The following is a 20646-nucleotide window of genomic DNA, read 5'->3' on the forward strand; positions in this document are numbered from 1 at the left end:
TCAATCTCAATTTGAATGTCATATTTAAGTTCTTGATGTGCCAAAATATGATTTGACTTTGTTTGAAATAAAATAGGTAATGCATTTTGAATATTATTATTTTTGATAAAGTTGTTTTAATTGTTATTACTTTGAAATGATAACTTTTATTTTATCTAATTTATACCCTAAATAATTATAAAAAGAATCTACGTAAAATGAAATATATTAATAGCGAGATATTTGAAGGACTACAGTTTCATATATCAAATTTATGAATGATATAATCATGTTGATTTTGTACATACATAGTGAAAAGTTGCCTTAAAGTGACTTTTTAAAAAAGAGAGGAAAAAAAAACTAATGATAGAATATTTGTAATGTCAGAAATCTGTAATTATGAAAAAAACAAGAAAGCCATTAAATAGTGAGCTTGGTGTTGTAAACTCCATTAAAAAATATCATTTATATAATTATTTATTTATTTATTTTATTCTCAATTATATGGATAACTCATTTTGGTCGAGAAAAAAAACAATCTTCTCATATTGTAACTTTTACTGATTTAGTTTTTCAATCAAAACAAAAATTCATGTTCCATAATTCACTTTACACCATCGTGACTGTAATTCTTACTCTTTCAATTTCTTTCATCAGAACGAAACATTTTATGTTCAAGCTAACAATTCACTTTACAAGCCATTCATGACGGTAAATCCTCATCAATTCTTTCGCGTTACACCATCATGACTATAAATTCTACTCATTCGATTCTTTCGCTTTAAACCATCTTGACCGTAAATCTTACTCATTAAATTTTTCGCTTTATACCATCATGATAGCAATTCTTACTCATTCAATTCTTTCGCTTTACACCATCATCCCTATAATTCTTACTCATTCAATTTTTTCGATTTACACCGTTACAAGAGTAATTCTTACTTGTTCAATTCTTTTCATCAAAACGAGAAATTTCAATTCTTTTGGCTACCCTCCAAAAGAAAAACACAAGAGCAACACTAGCAGTAATATTAGTGGAGTGTTCAGTTTTCAATTTGTCACTTTCGGGTCTGTACTTGCCCCGTTTTCGCTCCGTTTTGTTGCATCTCACATTACTTCGTACGTGTTGATATTATATTTTCTTTTTTTTTTTAAAAGAACATCTTCATTTTCAATTCAAGAAAAAAGAATTGGGAAAAATCCGCTGAAGCAAAAACAAAAAAAATTATAGGATTAGGGTTTTCTCCTATCTCTCTCTATAATTCTTCATATCTCAGCATTTCCTTTTTTCCTTTTTTAAATAAAATTTTAACTCAATTCTCCATTTTCACATTTCTAGGGTTTTCATTTCCCCTGATCGACTTCCCTTTCGTCCCAAAGATCGAAGCCTTTTCACCATTTTATCGTTCAATCATATTGGAAATTTTAAATTTCAAATTTTATTTGTCATTTCATCTATTAATTTGGGTATTTGCTTAAAATTCCTTTTGGTGTGTAAAGTTCTTAGCTTTTTCCTTTTCTTTACCTCTAGTGGGTATCTGTTATTTTATTTCCATTTAATTTGGATTTTGCTGGTTAGTATTATTAAAGTTTGAGGCTTTTTTCGTGTCATGGGTCAACTGTAATTATTGTCTTTGTGCTGCATTCATCAGGTTTTATATAAATTTCAGCATTTTAGAATTTAGAGTAGTACACTATTTGGGGTTGTGTTTTAATATAATTTGGAGAGTGAATGTATCCTGCTGGTATGGATTATGCACGGGACAGTGGTACGGCTCTGATTCCTACACGTTTTGTGTGGCCTTATGGGGGAAGAAGTGTTTGCTTGAGTGGCACATTTACTGGGTACTAACTTTAAGCTGGCACAATTCATTTCATTACTGTTTCTTGTCTTTTTTTTGTCTCTGTGTGCGCGCGCCGCCTAATATCTTGTGTTTCTTTTGGATATTTTTTGAAGGTGGTCGCAATGGCCGATGACTCCTGTTGAAGGATGTCCTACTGTATTTCAGACTATTTGCAGCATACCACCTGGTTACCACCAGGTTTGTTTTGTATTATGGATTAATATTATAATGTTACGTCTTTTATAGAAGTGATTTGAGCAAATGGTAGTACTATTAGTTTCAGTAGTTATATGCTTTGCTAGTGGATAATAATCAATTGTGAATGTTATTCTTTTAATTTGTAAGTAGCTGGATAGCAGGACTAGTTTTCACATATTTGTCGATTGTCTAAGGCTGTCATGCTGTCTATTGTGGCAAATCATTTAGTTCTTGTAGATATCGATAGGTGACCTAACTTCAATCTAGAGCAAATTAGAAAACACTTTCCCCGATTTGAGATTTCTTAAGCCTTGCTGCTACTTGCCGAGACCATTAACCGCCTAGTCCAGTGCGTAAACTTGCTGATGAGCTACTTAGATAGTCATAAGATGTTTTATTTGACTTACTACAGCAAGTATGTGGGCCTGTCGTAGGATATTGGCTTTCATTGCTTGCTTTATTTAAGGATTGAAATTCTTTTCTGGTGTGAAAACTCCTGCCATCAAGTGAGAATAGAGATGTATTGGAGGAAGCATCTGAGTGGGTGCTGGAGCCTGGAGGGGGATCCTAGTAGGCTGTCTTTTTTTTTTTTCGGGGGGGGGGGGGTAAGTACGCCATTATTCATCTAAACCAACGCCAAGGAGCAGGGTATTCTAGATCATACATATTCATTAGGTTGCACCAAACTGATAAAAGATACAAGCTTTTGTATGTAAGTCCATACTGCGGCAGCCTTACTTTAAAGATGATTCAATTTTTTCCTCATTGCCAAAAGGCAAGCTGCTATTGCTAATCAAGCACACCTACGGTCCTTACTCATTTTGTTCCTAGACCAGCATGAAAGCATTTCCTTTGCTGGTGTTGGCATCATCCTTACTTTAGTCTGTATAAATTCAAAAACAGACACCTGAGCTGCCTGGCAGATGGTTAATTAGTTCTTCTAGGCAACTGTAGTAGACAGAGAGTTCATACTCAGCTGTGAATGTTCAGTTTAAAGGCTTGCCAAAACTTTGGTTTCAGAATTAAGAAAAACAAGAAAGAGCCTTTTATAAGTATGAGGTCTTGCCAGCAATTCCCATGCACTTTCTCTTTCATGACGAGAGAAATATGGGACGGCCTTCGGAAGTCTTGCATCTTACCCGTGTCTTGGATTTGAGAGTCATTTTTATCTGTGTCATGATTTTGAGTTTTAATATCAGTTGCCTTTTCTTGATGCAGCACTAGTTTTTTTGTTTTGCTTCTTTTCCTCATTAGATTTGGCATGTCAGCTTCCTTAGATGAACTGATAAAGGATTTCTGGTTACATACTTTACTTGCAGTACAAGTTCATTGTTGATGGTGAATGGCGACATGATGAGAACCAACCTTTTGTGAGTGGAAGCTATGGAACAGTTAATACTGTCCTCTTGGCTAGAGAATCGGACTACCTTCCAGCAGTACTAACTCCACGAATACCTCCTAGTTCTAGCATGGATGTGGATAGTCAGGCTTTTCAGCGCTTGGTAAGAGAATGCTCTACTCATGCAAATTTCTGAACATTGCGAGTCGTTCATGAATGCTTAGGATATTGAAACTTTCTTAGTGTATCTATTATCATTTTAATGGATTTTCCATCACACTGTATGCACTATTCTGTAACTGGAGCTGACGATTTATGCTTTTGTATGTATATATTCTTTTGGTGCATCAGCCGTCATTCGTCATCAATAGTTTTCTACTTGTCCTGTTATTTTGAAGAGGTCAGACATGAAGCCTCCATATTAACTGTATAGTTTATGTTTATTCTTTGCTGAACCAGCTCATTTGTGGTATGAGGGTGTCAACAAGATGGTTATCAGAATCTTCTTTTCTAGCCCCTTGTTTTCTGAAGCGGGATGACTTGATGACATTTTTAAGTACCTCTGAATCTATTTGTGAGACACCAGTCACTTTGGTCCACTAATTAAATGCTAAAACAAGTGATCTTAAAGCACCTGGTGTTCAACCATTATTGCCTATGTGACTTCTTTACCCCCTTCTTAACAAATTCTCTTATATCCTTTAGAGGGGGAGCTAGTGACTCTGCCTTTTGACTTGTTAAAAATCTTTTCGCTTATATCTGTTGTAGGTAAGAGTCTCAGATGGTGCTTTGCCAGATGATGCTTCTAGGATATCACAGACTGATTTAGATATTTCCCGTCACCGTATATCTGCAGTCCTATCAACACATACAGCTTATGAGTTGCTTCCAGGGTCAAGCAAGGTTTGATTTATTAATCCTATATTTTGTCTAGGTGATGTGATGGGTATGAGTGTTTTGTTGCCTTTCCTGATTAGGCCTATTTTTCAGGTCATTGCTTTGGATGTTGACTTACCCGTAAAGCAAGCATTTCATATTCTTCATGAGCAGGTATATCTTCTATCATGCTAGATGTCCTGTTTGTATCATGATATGTATGGTACTTTCAGACTTTGTCACATTTGAGAACTGTTCTTCCGTTGGGTCCAGCCTTGAAGCCTCATTCCCATTTAAAAGAGAAAAGGCAGGATGGTCATTGAACTGAAGTGTTGGATGTCAGAACATTCCAAATATGCTTAATCTAGTGCTAAGCACCTTCAGATTCTCTTATAGAATCATATTTTGTAATTTGTGATTTCTCATGCATTATTGTATGAGCCTTGTTCATTTACTAGAATAGGGAATAGAATGACTTGTTAATTAATACTTCTGCTTTCTCTGCAGCTATACTCAGTTTGTTAGCATACTTTGAAAATAAGATTGTGCATTTCCCTATTCACTAAAAATAAAAATAAAAAGATTAGGCTTTGCCTTCTCCATTATGCTGTTTATACTTCTTGTTATTCTCTTCCTGAAAATCTTGTAAGATCTGTTTCTGAGCCGTATTATTTTCAGGGTATTCCTATGGCTCCTTTATGGGATTTCAGCAGGGCACAATTTGTTGGAGTCCTTAGCGCTTTGGATTTTATTTTAATCATGAGAGAGGTACACAGAGCTCTTTGCAAGTTTTAGTTATGTCTTTTTTTTGGTCCAGGGCAGCTTGCACGCACCTTGGCTAAAGTTTTGGTTATGTCTTTTAACTGACAAATTCCTTTAGCACTAATATGCTGCTATCAGTATTTGTATTTCTTTCAACATCTTGTACCGCTTCTAATTGTTATGAATTGAGTGATGCTGGTCCCTTTTTTTTGGGCTTACAATGTGGTCTGGCTTGTTCCCTTTGTGGTTCTATACTTTTGTTACTGCTTTGGAGGTGCCCTTGTATCTGTCTTATCTATAGACATGCTGAAGGTAAAGTATGTGTAAAGTGACATTTGAAGGTAGCCCTCTGGTTTGATTTTATGCTTGCTTCCTATCATAACATGATCCAGTATGCATTTTGGATATACCAATGCTTTTATTTGATTTATGTATGTTTGAGCAGCTTTGGCTTTGTCTCCCATCTATATTGTTTCAAAACTGTACAGAAATAATTTTTCCCTCTCTTTAAGCTGAAAAACCTGCACGATGTAGGAACTTGACCATCTCCAAGCTAAGAAAGGTGGAAATTTTCAAAAAAGAAATGGATTATACCAAAAGTTTTATTTGATAACTAGGCAAGTGTTGTAATTATGCCATTTTGGTAATCTAGCCAAATTACTTAACTCTTGACTTAGTATCTTTGCACCTATGCTGTTATTTCTTGTGAGTTCTATGTTAAAAGTTTCCCTTGTTGACATAATGTGCCCTTGCATTCCATCAAAAGGTGGGTTTATGGGGTGGGATGTAGCTAAATTTATGTATTTTTTGTTTCCCTAACGGCTGTGGTCTTATGGTCATGTTTCATTTCAAAATCAACAATCAGTTAGTTGAAATCAGCTGGTAGGTTTATGGGGGCATTCATTTCGTCTTCTGGCTGATTGCCATTTTCATGGTTAATCTTTTATGTCACCATGCCATGATACATCTAGTGCTAACTTGCTACTTGAAGTTGTAGAATTTCTTGCAATTTTGTCATTTTAGTTATAGTTTCATAATGTTGTTAGTAGTGAATCCTTCATGTAACACATATTGTGAGAATCTAGGGTGCATTTGCCCTAATTAGTATGTTTCTGAGAAAGACATTCGGATGTTTTACTTTTTGCTCTCGTGAGTGATGGATTTAAAAAAAAAACCCGTGGCCTATTGCAGCTTGGGAATCATGGTTCCAATCTGACGGAGGAAGAGCTTGAGACACATACTATATCTGCATGGAAAGAGGCAAAATCTTACTTAAGCAGACAAGCCAATGAGCATGGTAAATCAGTTTCCCGACGACTTGTCTGGGTGAGTTGATTTGGCCTGCTTGAAAATGTCAGTGTGCATAGGGCAGATTTGACCTTATCCTTTCGCCTTGCAATTGTGATGGATATTTTTGGTTATTGTTGAACACTTAAAATCCCCATACGTTCTCTAGCACTTTGCTGTAGTATTGCCATTCATATCTGTAACTTACAGATTTTGGTTGAAGGAAATCTTCAAGCATTTGAACCATGCTTATTTGTAATAGATAGGATAAAATTGAGGGTGGATAGCCTGGAGAATAAGATCCTGCTCTTTTATGGACTATGGTTCTCTAAGAGTAGATAATAAGACTAATATAGTTTATATCGACTTGTTATTGTATCCTATACCTTGTAATCAATGATGAGTTTGATGATTGAAAATGAAAATGATGAAGGCCTACTAAGATCATCGCAATTTTGCTGCTATGAATTGCACACTTTTTGTATTTTGTAGGAGAGAATAGCATTCCCTGTGCCTATTTAGTCATTGCTGATGCGCTGTATTAATGTGAGATCAGTTGATTAAATTTGTTTAGTTGCATCTGGTTATTATGGCACTTTTCTTGCTAAAGATGCCCATACTTCTTTCTTTTACTTCTGTTAGTCATCTGTTTTTTATAAGGTAGGTTAAATTTTATTGAAAGACGTACCAAGGAGGTACAGAAAAGTACAACAAAGAGAATCTGGGATAGCTGTTACAATAATCAGCTCAGCGTATCCAAGACCTCCAAATACTGAAATAAGTTTTCAGCTACACTTTCCTTACACCAAAAGTATAAAACATTGTTAGTCTTATGTCCTGATTCATTGATCACAGACTTCTGTTGTGTATTTAGGACCTATTGCTAGTCATTTACTTCTTTTACTTGACTTGATTTTCAATATGCAATGCAGGCAGGGCCAGATGACAACTTGAAGAATGTAGCATTGGAAATTTTGCAAAATGGGGTGGCTACAATACCTATAATTCATTCACCAGCTCAGGATGGATCATATCCTCAGCTATTATATCTTGCTTCTCTTTCTGAGATACTAAAACGTGAGTTTTAAATTTTTCTTGGGTGTTCACTGACTCTTGGTATCGTGGCTCACAACTTTGTTAATTTTCAGATATTTGCAGGTATTTCAAGCATTCTCCAGAATCTTTGCCAATTCTTCAGTTGCCAATTGGTGCAATTCCTTTGGGCACATGGGTTCCAAAAATTGGAGAGCCAAATCGACAACCACTGGCAATGTTGAGGCCTAGTGCCTCTCTAAATGCAGCATTGGATTTGTTAGTGCAAGGTTATCTTTTCTCAGTCTTTTGGCTAAGATCATGTATAATTGCTAATTAATATACTTGCCCGCTAAAAAGTTTACTTCACAATGTTATTGCTGAAGAATGTGAATTCTCAATTTTTGGAATCTTAATGTTATTTGTCTCATGGTGATAAGTTTTGGCTAGTGATTCAATACACTGTCTGATCTCAGTTTTCACCTTACTGCATCTCTTATGTATGTTTTTGTTCCCTTTGCAGCTCAAGTTAGCGCTATTCCCATTGTTGATGATAATGACTCCCTATTGGATATATATTCCCGAAGGTTTATAAATGAATAGTTGTTTTGCCATACTTCACACTGGTAGATTTTGTAGTGTATGTAGACTTTCATTGGGTTAATTTGCTGAATCTATGGTTGGCAGTGATATTACAGCTTTGGCCAAGGACAAGATTTATACACACATAAGTCTTGAGGAAATGAGTATTCATCAGGTAGTGCCTTGAGCTCATGCAGTATTGATGTTTGTTTACATTTAAGTATATTTGTAGCTTCAGTGGGTGTAGTTCAGTGGTATGACTGCTGTGCCTGGGCTTTTATTCCCTTCCTCTCACCTGCGGCTGAGCATTCCCTTTTCAGAAAGGTGGAATCTTAGTTTCTTCGAACAATTCTCAATGCAACTATGCCTCAGTCTCCAACTAGTTGGGTTGGCTGTATAAGGTTCTCTGTATCCTAAAAGATTCACCGTGATTTGACTATTTATGCTGGCTGTTAACCTTCCACGGCCCTCCTCCTGAGATCGGCTTTGCTTTTCACGTAGGCAGAGTTACTCCTCTCTTTAAACGATTCGCAAAAATACTAGAAAATCAGCACATGTATATTGCATATTTGCTTGGATGGGTACAACAACTATATTTTGTGGATAAAAGGACAGCCCGGTGCACAAGGCATCCCGCGTTCACTCAGGGTCTCAGGAAGGGCCGCACCCCAAGGGGTGTGATGTAGACAACCTACCCTAATGCAAGCATTAGTGGCTGCTTCCACGGTTCGAACCCGTGGCCACGGGGAGACAACTTTACCATTGCTCCAAGACTCCCCTTCAACAACTGTATTTTGTGGATAGTTTTATGAAACTCGATCGAAGTTGGACGCCAGCAGAAATGAACTTTCTTGCCAGAATATATGTTATGCATTTGGGTAACAGAATAGTTGCGTGGTCTATGCTGCTATAAGCTGTTAACAACGCCTAACAGCTGGAATATTTTTCTTGGTGGAAATTCCTGTGTTTTCTTTTTTAAATCTATGGTTAATTTTATAATTTTTTACCCATTCATTCAAAAAAATATATAGTACAGAAATCAATTCATTGTCAACTCTATAGTCGTTGGTCATGTTTTGGCTCAAGGAAAAACATCTCTAATTAGTTTGTTTTGGTCAGATACAGGAACAATGCTGAGTTTATAATTTGCAGCTTATGTATGTAAACATATGTTTAGGTGCAGAGCTACATTGGTATATATACTCGAGATGTTTTTTCTGTTAATCTCCCTTTCATCTGTATATGTTTTTGTAGGCGTTGCAGCTTGCAGAGGAACCATATGCATCGTATGGGTCGAGCAGTCAAAAATGTCACATGTGTTTACGTTCTGATCCATTGCATGAAGTGATTGAAAGATTGTCCAGAGCTGGTTAAGCCTTTGTCCTCTTTTTTACTATGATACTACTGACTACAACACTCTTTTAAGTCTCTTATCTGTTTAATCATAGTATTAAATCTTCTTTGGCCTGTGATCTTTTCATGTGTTAAACTTGTTGCATGTTGCTTGCAGGGGTCAGACGACTTGTTGTTGTGGAAGCGGGAAGCAAACGTGTAGAAGGTATCATATCACTCAGTGACATTTTCAAGTTCTTGCTTGGGTAGCTGAAGCAAATAATTGACGGCAGACGCAATTTTGATGACGGTTGCCTTAATCTGTGTTGCTCATATATAGCTCATGGTGCACCCCATTTTTTATGGGGATTTGATCCCGATTCTTTCGTGTATACAATTGATTGGCCTCAAAGTATAATGGCCTGGTCTTTTAGGATGTTAGGCTAAAAGAATGAGGCATGTAAATTTTCACAATTATTTCTCTCCTTTCACAGTTACTAAAGGATTAAGATCAGCTGGCCATATTTTCCTTAATAAGTATTATTAGTCAGGTTATGTACCCTATATACCTTGCAAACTAAGAATCACAGTACCTGTTAATAGTTTATCATGCAGTTACTATGAAAAAATGAAAAAAAAAAGAAGAGTGAGGGAGAGAGAGGTGTTTTACAGTAATTATCTCTATTTCTATTTTTGGGTGGCTTGGGGCTATTATTATCCTAATCGTGTGCTGGAGCCTGTATTTGTTGTAATACTAAAAGCTGAATTTAGATTAGCAAGTGCCATTGGTATTATATATAATGAATAAGCAGTTTGTAAGAGTGTAATTTGTTATATGAATGTCTCAACGGATAGTTTAGTTCGAAATGTGTTGTGTTTGGTGTTAACAAATAAAATAAGTTGGTAGCAGGAATTACTAATTTTGTTTGTTCCAACATTCAACTTGTCAATGTAATATAAAAGGGGACTATTATTCTGTATTCAACCAGTTATTATCATCAACAATCACAACTACTAGATTCTCTTTTGTGATTTGTACTCTAATCTTATTCTTTTCAATGATTTAATTTTATTTTGCACCATAAGCTCTTTATTCCTTGCCAACTAAATCACTCTTTTCCCATGAGAGTAAAATATGGAAAACTGCACTTTATTAGAATGTAACATATTATTACATATAACTTGAATTCTCATATGAGTCAGAAATATAGATTTTGGCAACCAATCTGATTCCTACTGCATTTTTGTTTAAAGTTGGCCCAATTTTGTGTCGGTTCCATGCCTCCTACCCCATTACTACAGTTGTCTCTTGTTCCCTTTCTTCATAATTCAGCTGAGCAACTCATCACATCACTATTCACTGGTACAATATTCTATGCTAGTGTGCAAGTATCATGTTCAGATACTAACAAATTTTTGCTAATTTATCACGTATATATCTTGAAGTATTCACACATTGAACACATGTACATCAATACACAAATGATCCATCATCCAAATAACATAGCATCTCATAATTATATTGAAGTATATACAAACGGACAAGCACAACATGAGAAACTTTCTAATGAAGATCCACTAACTCATTGTTGGACTTTAAAGCATTGGGCTTCAAAGACTTTAAGCATTGGGCTTTAAAGTCTAAGAGTGTGAATTGGAAATGGTGGGAAATAAAATGGAGGGAAATGAAAATTTGAATGAAGTGAGCTTTTGTCTTGAACTTTGTCCCTCATTGGTGAGGGACAACTACATTTGTGTGTATATATATAGAATCACTTCTTAAAGCTCTTAAAAGGAGTTGAAGAGAATGAACCCTCGCGCCGTCGTCGTCGCTCGCTTGGCTCGGCTTTGGATTTGGATTTGGATTTGGATCGATGAGATTATTTTTGGACAAAAATGTCAGTTAGTTAGCCGCTGTCCGGGCGTGACCGCGGTAGGACCGCGCCAGAACACTGCTGCAGATTCAGAAGGCCACTCTGGCCGTGGTCCTGGCGTAACCGCGGTAGGACCGCGGCAGGACGCGCAAACTTCTGAACAGACACCTTTTCCAGAACAAACATCACACCTCTTCCAATAATTGCCTATAAATTCTGAGGCATGGCTTCATTTTTAACACACTGAAAAAATTACAAAACTTCCTTCTTTCTGAAAATACTGCATTCTAATTTGCAGTCTCTCTCTCTCAAATTCGTAAGTGTGATTTTGCTCCGTTTTTTGAGTTCGTTGGTATCCTGCAGTTTGTATTGCCACTGTTGCAGGAAGGTTTATTCCGTTTCCTCCTGGGAGGATTTAATCCATTACCTTGGCAACGTGTGAGGGGGTTAAAATTCCTTAAGGACGCACAAGCAAATTGTGGACTCGGAATATTTCTTATTCTTTACTGTTTTTCAGTTTCTTTTATTCTTCTAACAGTTTTTTGATTTTGTGTTTTAACACAGTAGCGGATAACAAGCTTAAAGAATTTTAACTAACGTTTCTGTGTTGAAATATATATTAAACTGTTATTTATATTTTGTACACTGGTTTGGAGACTAAACCCTTCGTGCTTTCTACTCCAATAATTATTCTATCCGGTTTAAAGTATATCAAAACTTTACCGGAATAATAAACGTACGGGTTTAAAGTACATAGAAACTTCACCATTGTTACGTGTTGTATGTATGGTTTGGTATTCAGTTTGAAGATATCAAAACTTCACTGATTTAACAAAGTTCTGTTTTATTTCTAACTTTACAGAAAAAATGACGAATGAAAACCAAACTAATGGAAATGTTGCGGGAACGGGTGCTACTGTTACGAATGTTGCTGCCTCGTCAAGCCTTCAACTCCTGCTCATGCTATGGCACCAGCAGAAAAACCCGGAAAGTTTTCCAGTATCGACTTCAAACGCTGGCAAATGAAGATGCTCTTCTATCTTACTACGTTGAGTTTGCAGCGATTCATCAAGGAGGATCCTCCGGTCCTGGCTGAAGGCACTCCGGATAACGAACGATTTGTTGTAACTGAAGCATGGAATCATTCTGATTTCTTGTGCAAAAACTACATTTTGAGTTGTTTGGAAGATAGCTTGTACAATGTCTATAGTGTCATGGAAACTTCAAAAGCGTTATGGAATGCGCTTGAGAAGAAGTACAAGACTGAGGATGCCGGACTTAAGAAGTTCGTGGCTGTAAGGTTTTTGGATTTCAATATGATTGACACTAGGTCGGTCATAACTCAAGTCCAAAAATTACAAGTCATTGTGCATGACCTCCTTGCTGAAGGTATGGTCATAAATGAGGCCTTTCAAGTTGCTGCTTTCATTGAGAAGTTACCTTCGTTGTGGAAGGACTTTAAGAACTATCTTAAACACAAGCAGAAGGAAATGACACTAGAAGACTTGATTGTTCGTTTGAGGATAGAAGAAGACAACAAAAATGCTGAAAAGAAGTCACGTGGAAGCTCGACAATAATAAGAGCTAACATTGTTGAGGAGGCGCCACAAAATAAGAAGAGAAAGAAGGCTTCTGGACCAAAGAATTACCCAAGCAAGAAAAAGTTCAAGGGTAATTGCCACAACTGTGAAAAATCTGGGCATAAGGCCGTGGATTGTCGTGCACCAAAGAATGATAAGAAGAAGAAGAATCAAGCTAACATGGTTGAAAATGCTGAAGAAATGGAAGACTTGTGTGCCATGTTGTCTGAATGCAACTTGGTAGGAAATCCTAAAGAATGGTGGATAGATTCTGGAGCCACCCGCCATGTTTGTGCTAACAAGGAGTTATTTTCTTCTTATGCCCCCGCAGGACCCGACGAGACAATTTTCATGGGAAATTCGTCTACAGCCAAAATTGAAGGAGTTGGCAAGATTGCATTGAAGATGACGTCGGAAAAATAGTGACTCTAAACCAAGTTCTCCATGTTCCAGAAATTCGCAAGAATCTTGTGTCTACCTCACTTCTTGTCAAGAATGGATTCAAATGTATTTTTGTTTCTAATAGTGTTGTACTAAGTAAGAATGATATGTATGTAGGAAAAGGTTACCTGAATGAGGGCCTTTTTAAGCTAAATGTAATAGCAGTTCCTATCAATAAAGTTAATGTTTCTTCTTACTTACTTGAGTCAAACACTTTATGGCATTCACGCTTAGGTCACGTCAACTTCAAAACATTGCGAAAAATGATAAATTTAGAAGTATTGCCAAAATTTGATTGCATTAATTCCAAATGTCAAATATGTGTGGAATCAAAGTATGCTAAGCATCCTTATAAGTCCGTTGAAAGGAATTCAAGTCCTTTAGACTTAATTCACACAGATATTTGCGACATGAAGTCAACACCATCTCGCGGTGGGAAAAAGTATTTTATTACTTTTATTGACGATAGCACAAGATATTGCTATATTTATTTACTTAGTAGTAAAGATGAGGCAATTGATGCTTTCAAGCAATACAAGAGTGAAGTTGAAACACAACTAAACAAAAAGATCAAAATGATAAGAAGTGATAGGGGTNTAGTCAATATGGGGCCTCAGCACCCATCAATGCACGGTGTTCTTCGACTCATCGTTACTCTAGATGGTGAAGATGTTGTCGACTGCGAACCAATATTGGGTTATTTACATAGAGGGATGGAGAAAATTGCGGAAAACCGAACAATTATACAATATTTGCCTTATGTATAGGTTGAGTGAAACTTTTAGGAACACAGAGAATTTAGACGGAAAATAATTCAAAACCCTAATTTGAAAACGCTTAAAGAAGGAAAACAACCATGGAAAACTTGAAAGCATGTCAACACACAGAGGCTTGAACAAACAGAAATCATATAAATCAAAACCTGAAATAGTGTAGTGTTTAAAAACCGGTTAGTAGTAGATAAGTAAAAGAACCTAAAAGAATAGCCATGGAAGTTTGAAAATACTTCACATACCCAGAGGTTCGACCAATAAACAACAAGAAAAACAAACCCTAATATAACAAAATGTTCAAAAATCGATTAATCAGTAGAGAAATAAAGGAGCCTTGAGGAAAAAGCAATGGCAAACTCAAATCGTTCCAGATCTACAAGGATCTGGACGGATTCAAGTCCAAATGCTAAGTTTTGAAGAAAAGAGAGAGGGTAAAGAGAAACTGGCCCTTGAATCAAAGATTTGAGCCGTGAAACTTTGATAGAAAGCACCCACAGACCATAGACAGGCTCTTTGAAGAGTTTTGAATGAGATCTGGACCAGATCTCTTCGAGGTCCTTCCACGAAACCACACAATGGAGCAACCAGGGGAGATAGCAGACAAGTAGAGGCCTCGTACAGCCATGGGAAGCCATAGATCGAGTAGGAATCAAGGGGATTAGGGATGGTTCTAGGTGGCGGCGGATAGGGTTAAGTTTGGTTTTAGAGAGAATTGGAGAGGAGGGGGTTTTAGGGGCGGCGGGTGTAAGCAAAAGTGGTTAGGGTTTGGGGGTCATTGGGACTAAAAAAGGAAATGGGTGATGGTGGCCGTTGATCTCTATGATCAACGGCCAGGATTAAAGGGTTTTGGTGCCGGGTTGGATGATATGGGTTTGGGCTGGATATATTTGGGTTGGTTTTTGATTTAATTGGGATTGGGGGTGTTTAATTTAGGCTAAAATCCGAAAATAAGAGGGCCATTTATTAAATGCCCATTTAGTTGATAAAACATATTTTTTTAAAATAACTAATAGGTTGTAAAAAATGATTTTCATTCTTGGAAATATTTTAAAATAACTACTTGATATTTTAAAAATATAAGAGGATATTTTCTGGTAAAATAATGTAATAATACATGCATAGGCTATAATTGCAAAGTAATTGCAATTGCATCCTAAAAATACAAATGTGGCTATTTATGCAATAATTGAAACTCAGTACAAATGCAAATGATAAAATTAATCCACAAAAATATAAAACTATTTGTGATGCAATCAATGATTGTTTTATACATAAAATGCTGGGATACATTAATTAAAATATTTTTAAAATGCAGAAATTGTATGAAAAATACTAATTAATGCCAAGGCGTAGTTTTGAAAATGTTTTAGGGAAAAATTGGGTATCAACAGCTGCCCCTCTTTACCGGGGAAGAATGAAAGAGTTTTCGGGTAAAGAAATGATGGCCAATTTTGATCGGATGTGATGTTTTGAAAGATAGAGGTCGGACTCTGGTCTTTGAGCTGCCTACATATTCCTGGTTTTACAGCAATCAGGCCATGTGTAGTTCTGGATCCATCGGCGGGATATACCGATGAAGTCTTTGCAAGAACGGATACGAGATTTCGGAATAGGTGGTTATGATGAATGGTCAAGTTTGAGATAGTTGAAGGAACTGGAGCGAGTTCGCTCCTGCTGGGATAGCGGTTGCTTATCGGTAGCCTGCAGATAAAGAGACGCTACAAACATGTATTTGTGCGAAAATTTAAACATGATGCAGATTCCCTTTGGACCATGAAAGTTGTCTTCGGACGGTTAAGGATGACGTCCTCAGACCATGATGTCCTGGGCCATGAATTGTTCAGTAAGGGATTCGCAGGCCATGAAATGATGTTCTCGGGCCATGAAGATGGTGCCTCCAAACCATGACGCCTTTGAATAATGATATGCAAATTTGAGAGATCCTCAGGCCATGGCATGGTGTCTTTCGGCTATGAGGATGAAGCCTTCGGACTATGACGCCTTTGGACAGATTGGCGATATTTCAGCCCATGAGATGCAATAATATGATGTTAACAAGACAAGGCTTAGTCTTGTGAAATAAAGGGCAGAGCTTAGCCCGATAGGAAAGCAAATAGATAGTACCGGGGTAGAGCAATATTCAAGGAGGGACAGTGCTTAGTCCCATGCAAATGGGGAGGCAGGGATTAGCCTCATGCAGATATGGAGGCAGGGATTAGCCTCGTGTAAATAAGGAGGCAGGGATTAGCCTCATGAAGATATGGAGGTAGAGATTAGCCTCATGCAAATACAGAGCCAGGGATTAGCCTCATGCAAATGTGGAGGCAGGGATTAGCCTCATGCAAATATGGAGGCAGGGATTAGCCTCATGAAAATAAGGAGGCAGGGATTAGCCTCATGCAAATATGGAGGCAGGGATTAGCCTCATGCAGATGTGGAGGCAGGGATGCAAATATGGAGGCAGGGATTAGCCTCATGCGAGTATGGAGGNAAACGAATCGCTTCTCCCATCTCCCTCACCAAATAACGCCGCCCCTGAGCGAATCAGCCATGATCGCCGGCGAATTAGCTCCAATCACCACCATAATTTGGTCATGCAATCACCACCCCTTCCTGCACCCTAATCCATCACCTTTTTTTCCAAAACCCCCGTCAAATCGGACTGTTTTCAAATATGAGATTGAAGGAGTAGAAAGTCTCTCGAGTCCTCGAGTTCTGATGAACGGTTGGGTTCGAAACGAGTGTTGCTCATTTGCTCTCAAAGTGTGACGACCCAAAGGGGTCATCACCTATTTCCTCATCCATTCCGTGCTTTCGAAGCCTTAAAAACCTCATTTTTTTACTTGCCTCGATTTGCGTGCGCAGTCCGGGCGCATAGCCGGAAAGCTTTTATGTTGAAATATGTGAATTCCGTGAAAAATTTGAAGAATTTTGATATTAATATGATTATAGTTGACTTTGGTCAACATTTTTCGTAAACGGACCCGGACCCGAGATTGGACGGTCCCGGAAGGTCCGTAGAAAAATATGGGACTCGGGCATGTGCCCGTAATCGAATTCCGAGGTCTAGAGCCCGAGATATGAATTTTTCCGTGAAATTGTTTTTCTGAAATTATTAAGGAAAATGGAAATGAAAATTGATTAAAAGACTATGGTATTAGGCTCGTATTTTGGTTCCGACGCCCGGTACAAGTCTTAAATATGTGTTAAGCGGTTTCTGTAAAGTTTGGTCGAAATCGGACGTCGTTTGACGTGTTTCGGACTATGAGTTCAAAGCTTGAAAGGTTATGAAGTTTAGAAGAAGAATCATGTGTTTTGAGGCTTGATTCAATGATTTTGATGTTATTTTGGCGATTTGATCGCACGAGCAAGTCCGTAGGATGTTTTTGAGGTTGTATGCGTGTTTTGTTTGGAGCCCCGAGGGCTCGGGTGAGTTTTGGATAGGTGTCGAGTTGCATTTTTGAAGTTTGAAAAAAAATTGCAGATCAGGTCTGGTATTCTCGCATTTGCGAAAGATTCCTCACAAATGCGAGACTCGCAATTGCGAGTTCCCCATCGCAAATGCGAGATGGAAGGGTTTCAGCTTGGGTCGCAAATGCGACGCCACTGTTCGCAAATGCGATATGGCCATGATCGCAAATGCGATCGGATGTTCGCAAATGCGAACCTAGTCCACCAGACCCGAGTTCGCAAATGCGATCCCTGTGGTCGCAATTCCCAAGCCTGTGATGTTCGCAAATGCAAACTTACCTTCGCATTTCCCATATCCGAGGCCCAGCAGATTTTATACTTAGTCGAATTTTCATCACTTTTCACCATTCTTTCAAAACCCAAACACCATAGGCGATTTTTCAAGAGCAAACTTCATCCCAAATCATTCGTAAGTTGATTTTTACTCAATTCTTTCAACTTTTAACATCATTAAACATGTTTTCCACTTGAAATCAAGGATTTTTCATGGGTGAAATTGTGGTTTTTGTAGGTTTTCCATAAATTGGGGAGTTGGACCTCGATTTGAGGTCCGATTTCAAAACAAATTATATATTTGAACTCGTGGGGGAATGGGTAACCGGATTTTGGTTCGAACCTCGAGTTTTGACCACGTTGGCCCGGGGGCAATTTTGGAATTTTTTGGAAAAACTTGGGAAATTCATTTTTATGCATTCAAATTGTTTCATATAGTGTTTATTAAAGTAATTAAGCAATTTGTGATTAGATTCGAGCAAATTGGAGGTGGAACCGCGAGGTAAAGCGATAGTTGAGTATTAAGTGGATTTCAAGGCTTTGAGGTAAGTGTTTGGTTTAACCCTAGCTTGAGGGAATAGGAGTTGAGTCTTGTTGCTAATTGCTATGTGATCGAGTACGATGTATAGGCATGGTGACGAGTATCTATACATTGGTGTCTAGCATGACCGTGAGTCCTTATAACGTGATTATCATGACTTGGTTGTGAACTCCGTGTTTATTGGAGGATTTCTATATGTTGTGAATAACATGTGAACGGTAATATGGTCATTTGATTCCTGGGAGCATAGACTCGAATTGTGATACGAATATTGAAATTATACGAAATGACTTGTTTCTTTGGAGCGTTGGCTCAAAATAGTAGAGTGAACTCTAAGATAAGAAAAGTAAGAAAGAGAAAGCGTTGTTGGTTATTCCCTTGCCGGGATGTTTGTCAAATATTTACTTATTTTTATGCCCCTTAATTGTGACTGTTGTTTCGGGAGTCAGACTGTTAAGTGATACTGGGGATCGGGTTGCACGCTGCAACAGTAAAAGGTGAGGATCGGGTTGCCCGCCGCAACAATTATACATGATAAATGATATGGGTTGGATTGCACGCCGCAACAGTGGTATTTGTGGAGCGGGTTGCACTCCGCAACAATAGTAATTATGGAGCGGGTTGCACGCCGCAACAATTATTGAGGCTATGTGTTTGTACTGGAGTATTGATTCTTTGTTCATTGTGAACCTAAGCTGTTTTAGTTGTTACTCTGGATTGCTGTTAATATTGTATCTCCCCTTAGCATGTCTCCCCTCCCATGTTGTTAATTACTTGGTATTCGATTCCCGCTGTATAGTTATGACTGCACAGGTTTATGTGATGTCCAGTCTAGCCTCGTCACTACTTCGCCGGGGTTAGGCTAGACACTTACCAGCACATGGGGTCGGTTGTGCTGATGCTACACTTCTGTGCATTTTTGCACTGGTCCAGGTTTTGAGGAGCAGCAGCAGCAGTAGTTCGGGAGCAGACTTTCCTATTCACGAGACTGAAGTAGCCTTGCAGGCGTCCGCAGGCCCGGCGTCTCTTCTTTATGTTTTCCTTTTGACTGTTGCCTCATTGTTTTCGAGACAGACAGCTGTTATATCTCTTTCAGACCTTTGTATTTAGTTTATTCTTAGTGGTTCGTGAGTAATGTGACACCAAATCTTGGGTAGAGGCTATTGTTGACTATTCCGCGTTTTGATTCAGACTTATAAATTAGACTTCCGCTATTATTATTATTAAATTCCATGTTTCTTATTGATGCTATGGATTGTTAACAGATTTATTTATTAATGAAAGGTAAATAAGTTGGCTTGCCTAGCTACCACGAGTAGGCGCCATCACGATCCCGATGGTGGGAAATCCGGGTCGTGACAAGTTGGTATCAGAGCACTAGGTTACATAGGTCTCACAACTCAAGGACAAACTCAGTAGAGTCTGGGGGGTGAGTACGGAGACGTCTGTACTTGATCCCAGAGGCTATTGTGTTAGGAAAAATCTCTCATTTGTTCTTTCTCGTCGTGCAGTTTGGTTTCTAAATGCTGATTGAATTTCTACTCCGTTCTTTCGCAGATGGCGAGAACACGCGCTTCCTCATCTACCGATCAGCAGTCCGAGCCCCAGACAGCTCCCGCTAGGGGCAGAGGACGTGGCCATGCTAGGGGCCGAGGTAGGGGCAGGGCTCAACCCCAAGAAGCAGCACCAGTGGCGGAGCCCCAGGTTGACCTTGAGGAGGAGGTTCCGACCCCAGCTGCAGCGGTTCCAGTGGGCCCAGCTCAGGTCCCAGAGGGGTTTATTGCTACCCCAGTTCTTCAGGACGCTTTGGTCCGGTTGGTGGGCTTCATGTAGAGTGTCACCCGAGCAGGATTGCTTCCTGTAGCACCAGCCACTTCCCAGGCGGGAGGAGGAGCCCAGACTCCTGCTGCACGTACTCCGGAGCAGGTAGCTCCCCAGACTCAGATTCCACCGGGCCAGCCAGCTGCGGCAGTTCAGCCGGGGGTAGTTGCACAGGCCGGTGATGGAGCGGCTATGTCCGCAGATGCTTTGTGGAGGCTGGACAGGTTCACCAAGCTCTTCACTGCTACATTCAGCGGAGCTTCTTCTAAGGACCCCCAGGATTTCTTATATAGCTGCCACGAGGTTCTTCGGAACATGGGCATTGTGGAGTCCAGTGGAGTTGATTTTGCGGCCTTTCGTCTATCTGGATCTGCCAAGACTTGGTGGAGGGAGTACTGTTTAGCCAGACCAGCAGGGTCGCCGCCTTTGACTTGGGATCAGTTTTCAGAGTTGTTTCTAGAAAAGTTTCTTCCCGTTACTCAGAGGGATGCTTACCGGAGACAGTTTGAGCGTCTCCAGCAGGGGTCTATGACGTCACTCAGTATGAGACCCGGTTTATCGATCTAGCTCGCCATGCCCTCGTCATACTCCCTACTGAGAGGGAGAGGGTGAGGAGATTTATTGATGGTTTGATCCAGCCT

General features: G+C 38.8%; 1 protein-coding gene across 1 annotated transcript; it reads left to right on the forward strand.

Moving 5' to 3' along the window:
• Window positions 1-1140: 1140 nt before the first annotated feature.
• Window positions 1141-9932, forward strand: LOC109208035 (sucrose nonfermenting 4-like protein). Its single transcript, XM_019371031.1, has 13 exons — window positions 1141-1824; window positions 1937-2021; window positions 3341-3523; window positions 4129-4263; window positions 4351-4410; window positions 4915-5004; window positions 6190-6324; window positions 7218-7362; window positions 7434-7607; window positions 7841-7904; window positions 8005-8074; window positions 9154-9268; window positions 9410-9932. Exons 1-13 carry the CDS (start codon window positions 1712-1714, stop codon window positions 9499-9501), a joined length of 1461 nt encoding a protein of 486 aa, XP_019226576.1. The 5' UTR covers window positions 1141-1711; the 3' UTR covers window positions 9502-9932.
• The last annotated feature ends 10714 nt before the right edge of the window (window positions 9933-20646 follow it).

This window comes from Nicotiana attenuata, unplaced genomic scaffold, assembly GCF_001879085.1.
Source record: "Nicotiana attenuata strain UT unplaced genomic scaffold, NIATTr2, whole genome shotgun sequence".
In the NCBI taxonomy this organism is placed as follows: Eukaryota; Viridiplantae; Streptophyta; class Magnoliopsida; order Solanales; family Solanaceae; genus Nicotiana; species Nicotiana attenuata.

What these genes read in the sequence shown, in the direction of transcription:
- LOC109208035 (XM_019371031.1), top strand. Translation starts at nt 1,712, where the DNA reads ATGTATCCTGCTGGTATGGATTATGCACGGGACAGTGGTACGGCTCTG. An exon ending in TTGAGTGGCACATTTACTGG is followed by an intron (nt 1,825 to 1,936) that starts GTACTAACTTTA and finishes TATTTTTTGAAG; the next exon opens with GTGGTCGCAATGGCCGATGA. An exon ending in TACCACCTGGTTACCACCAG is followed by an intron (nt 2,022 to 3,340) that starts GTTTGTTTTGTA and finishes CTTTACTTGCAG; the next exon opens with TACAAGTTCATTGTTGATGG.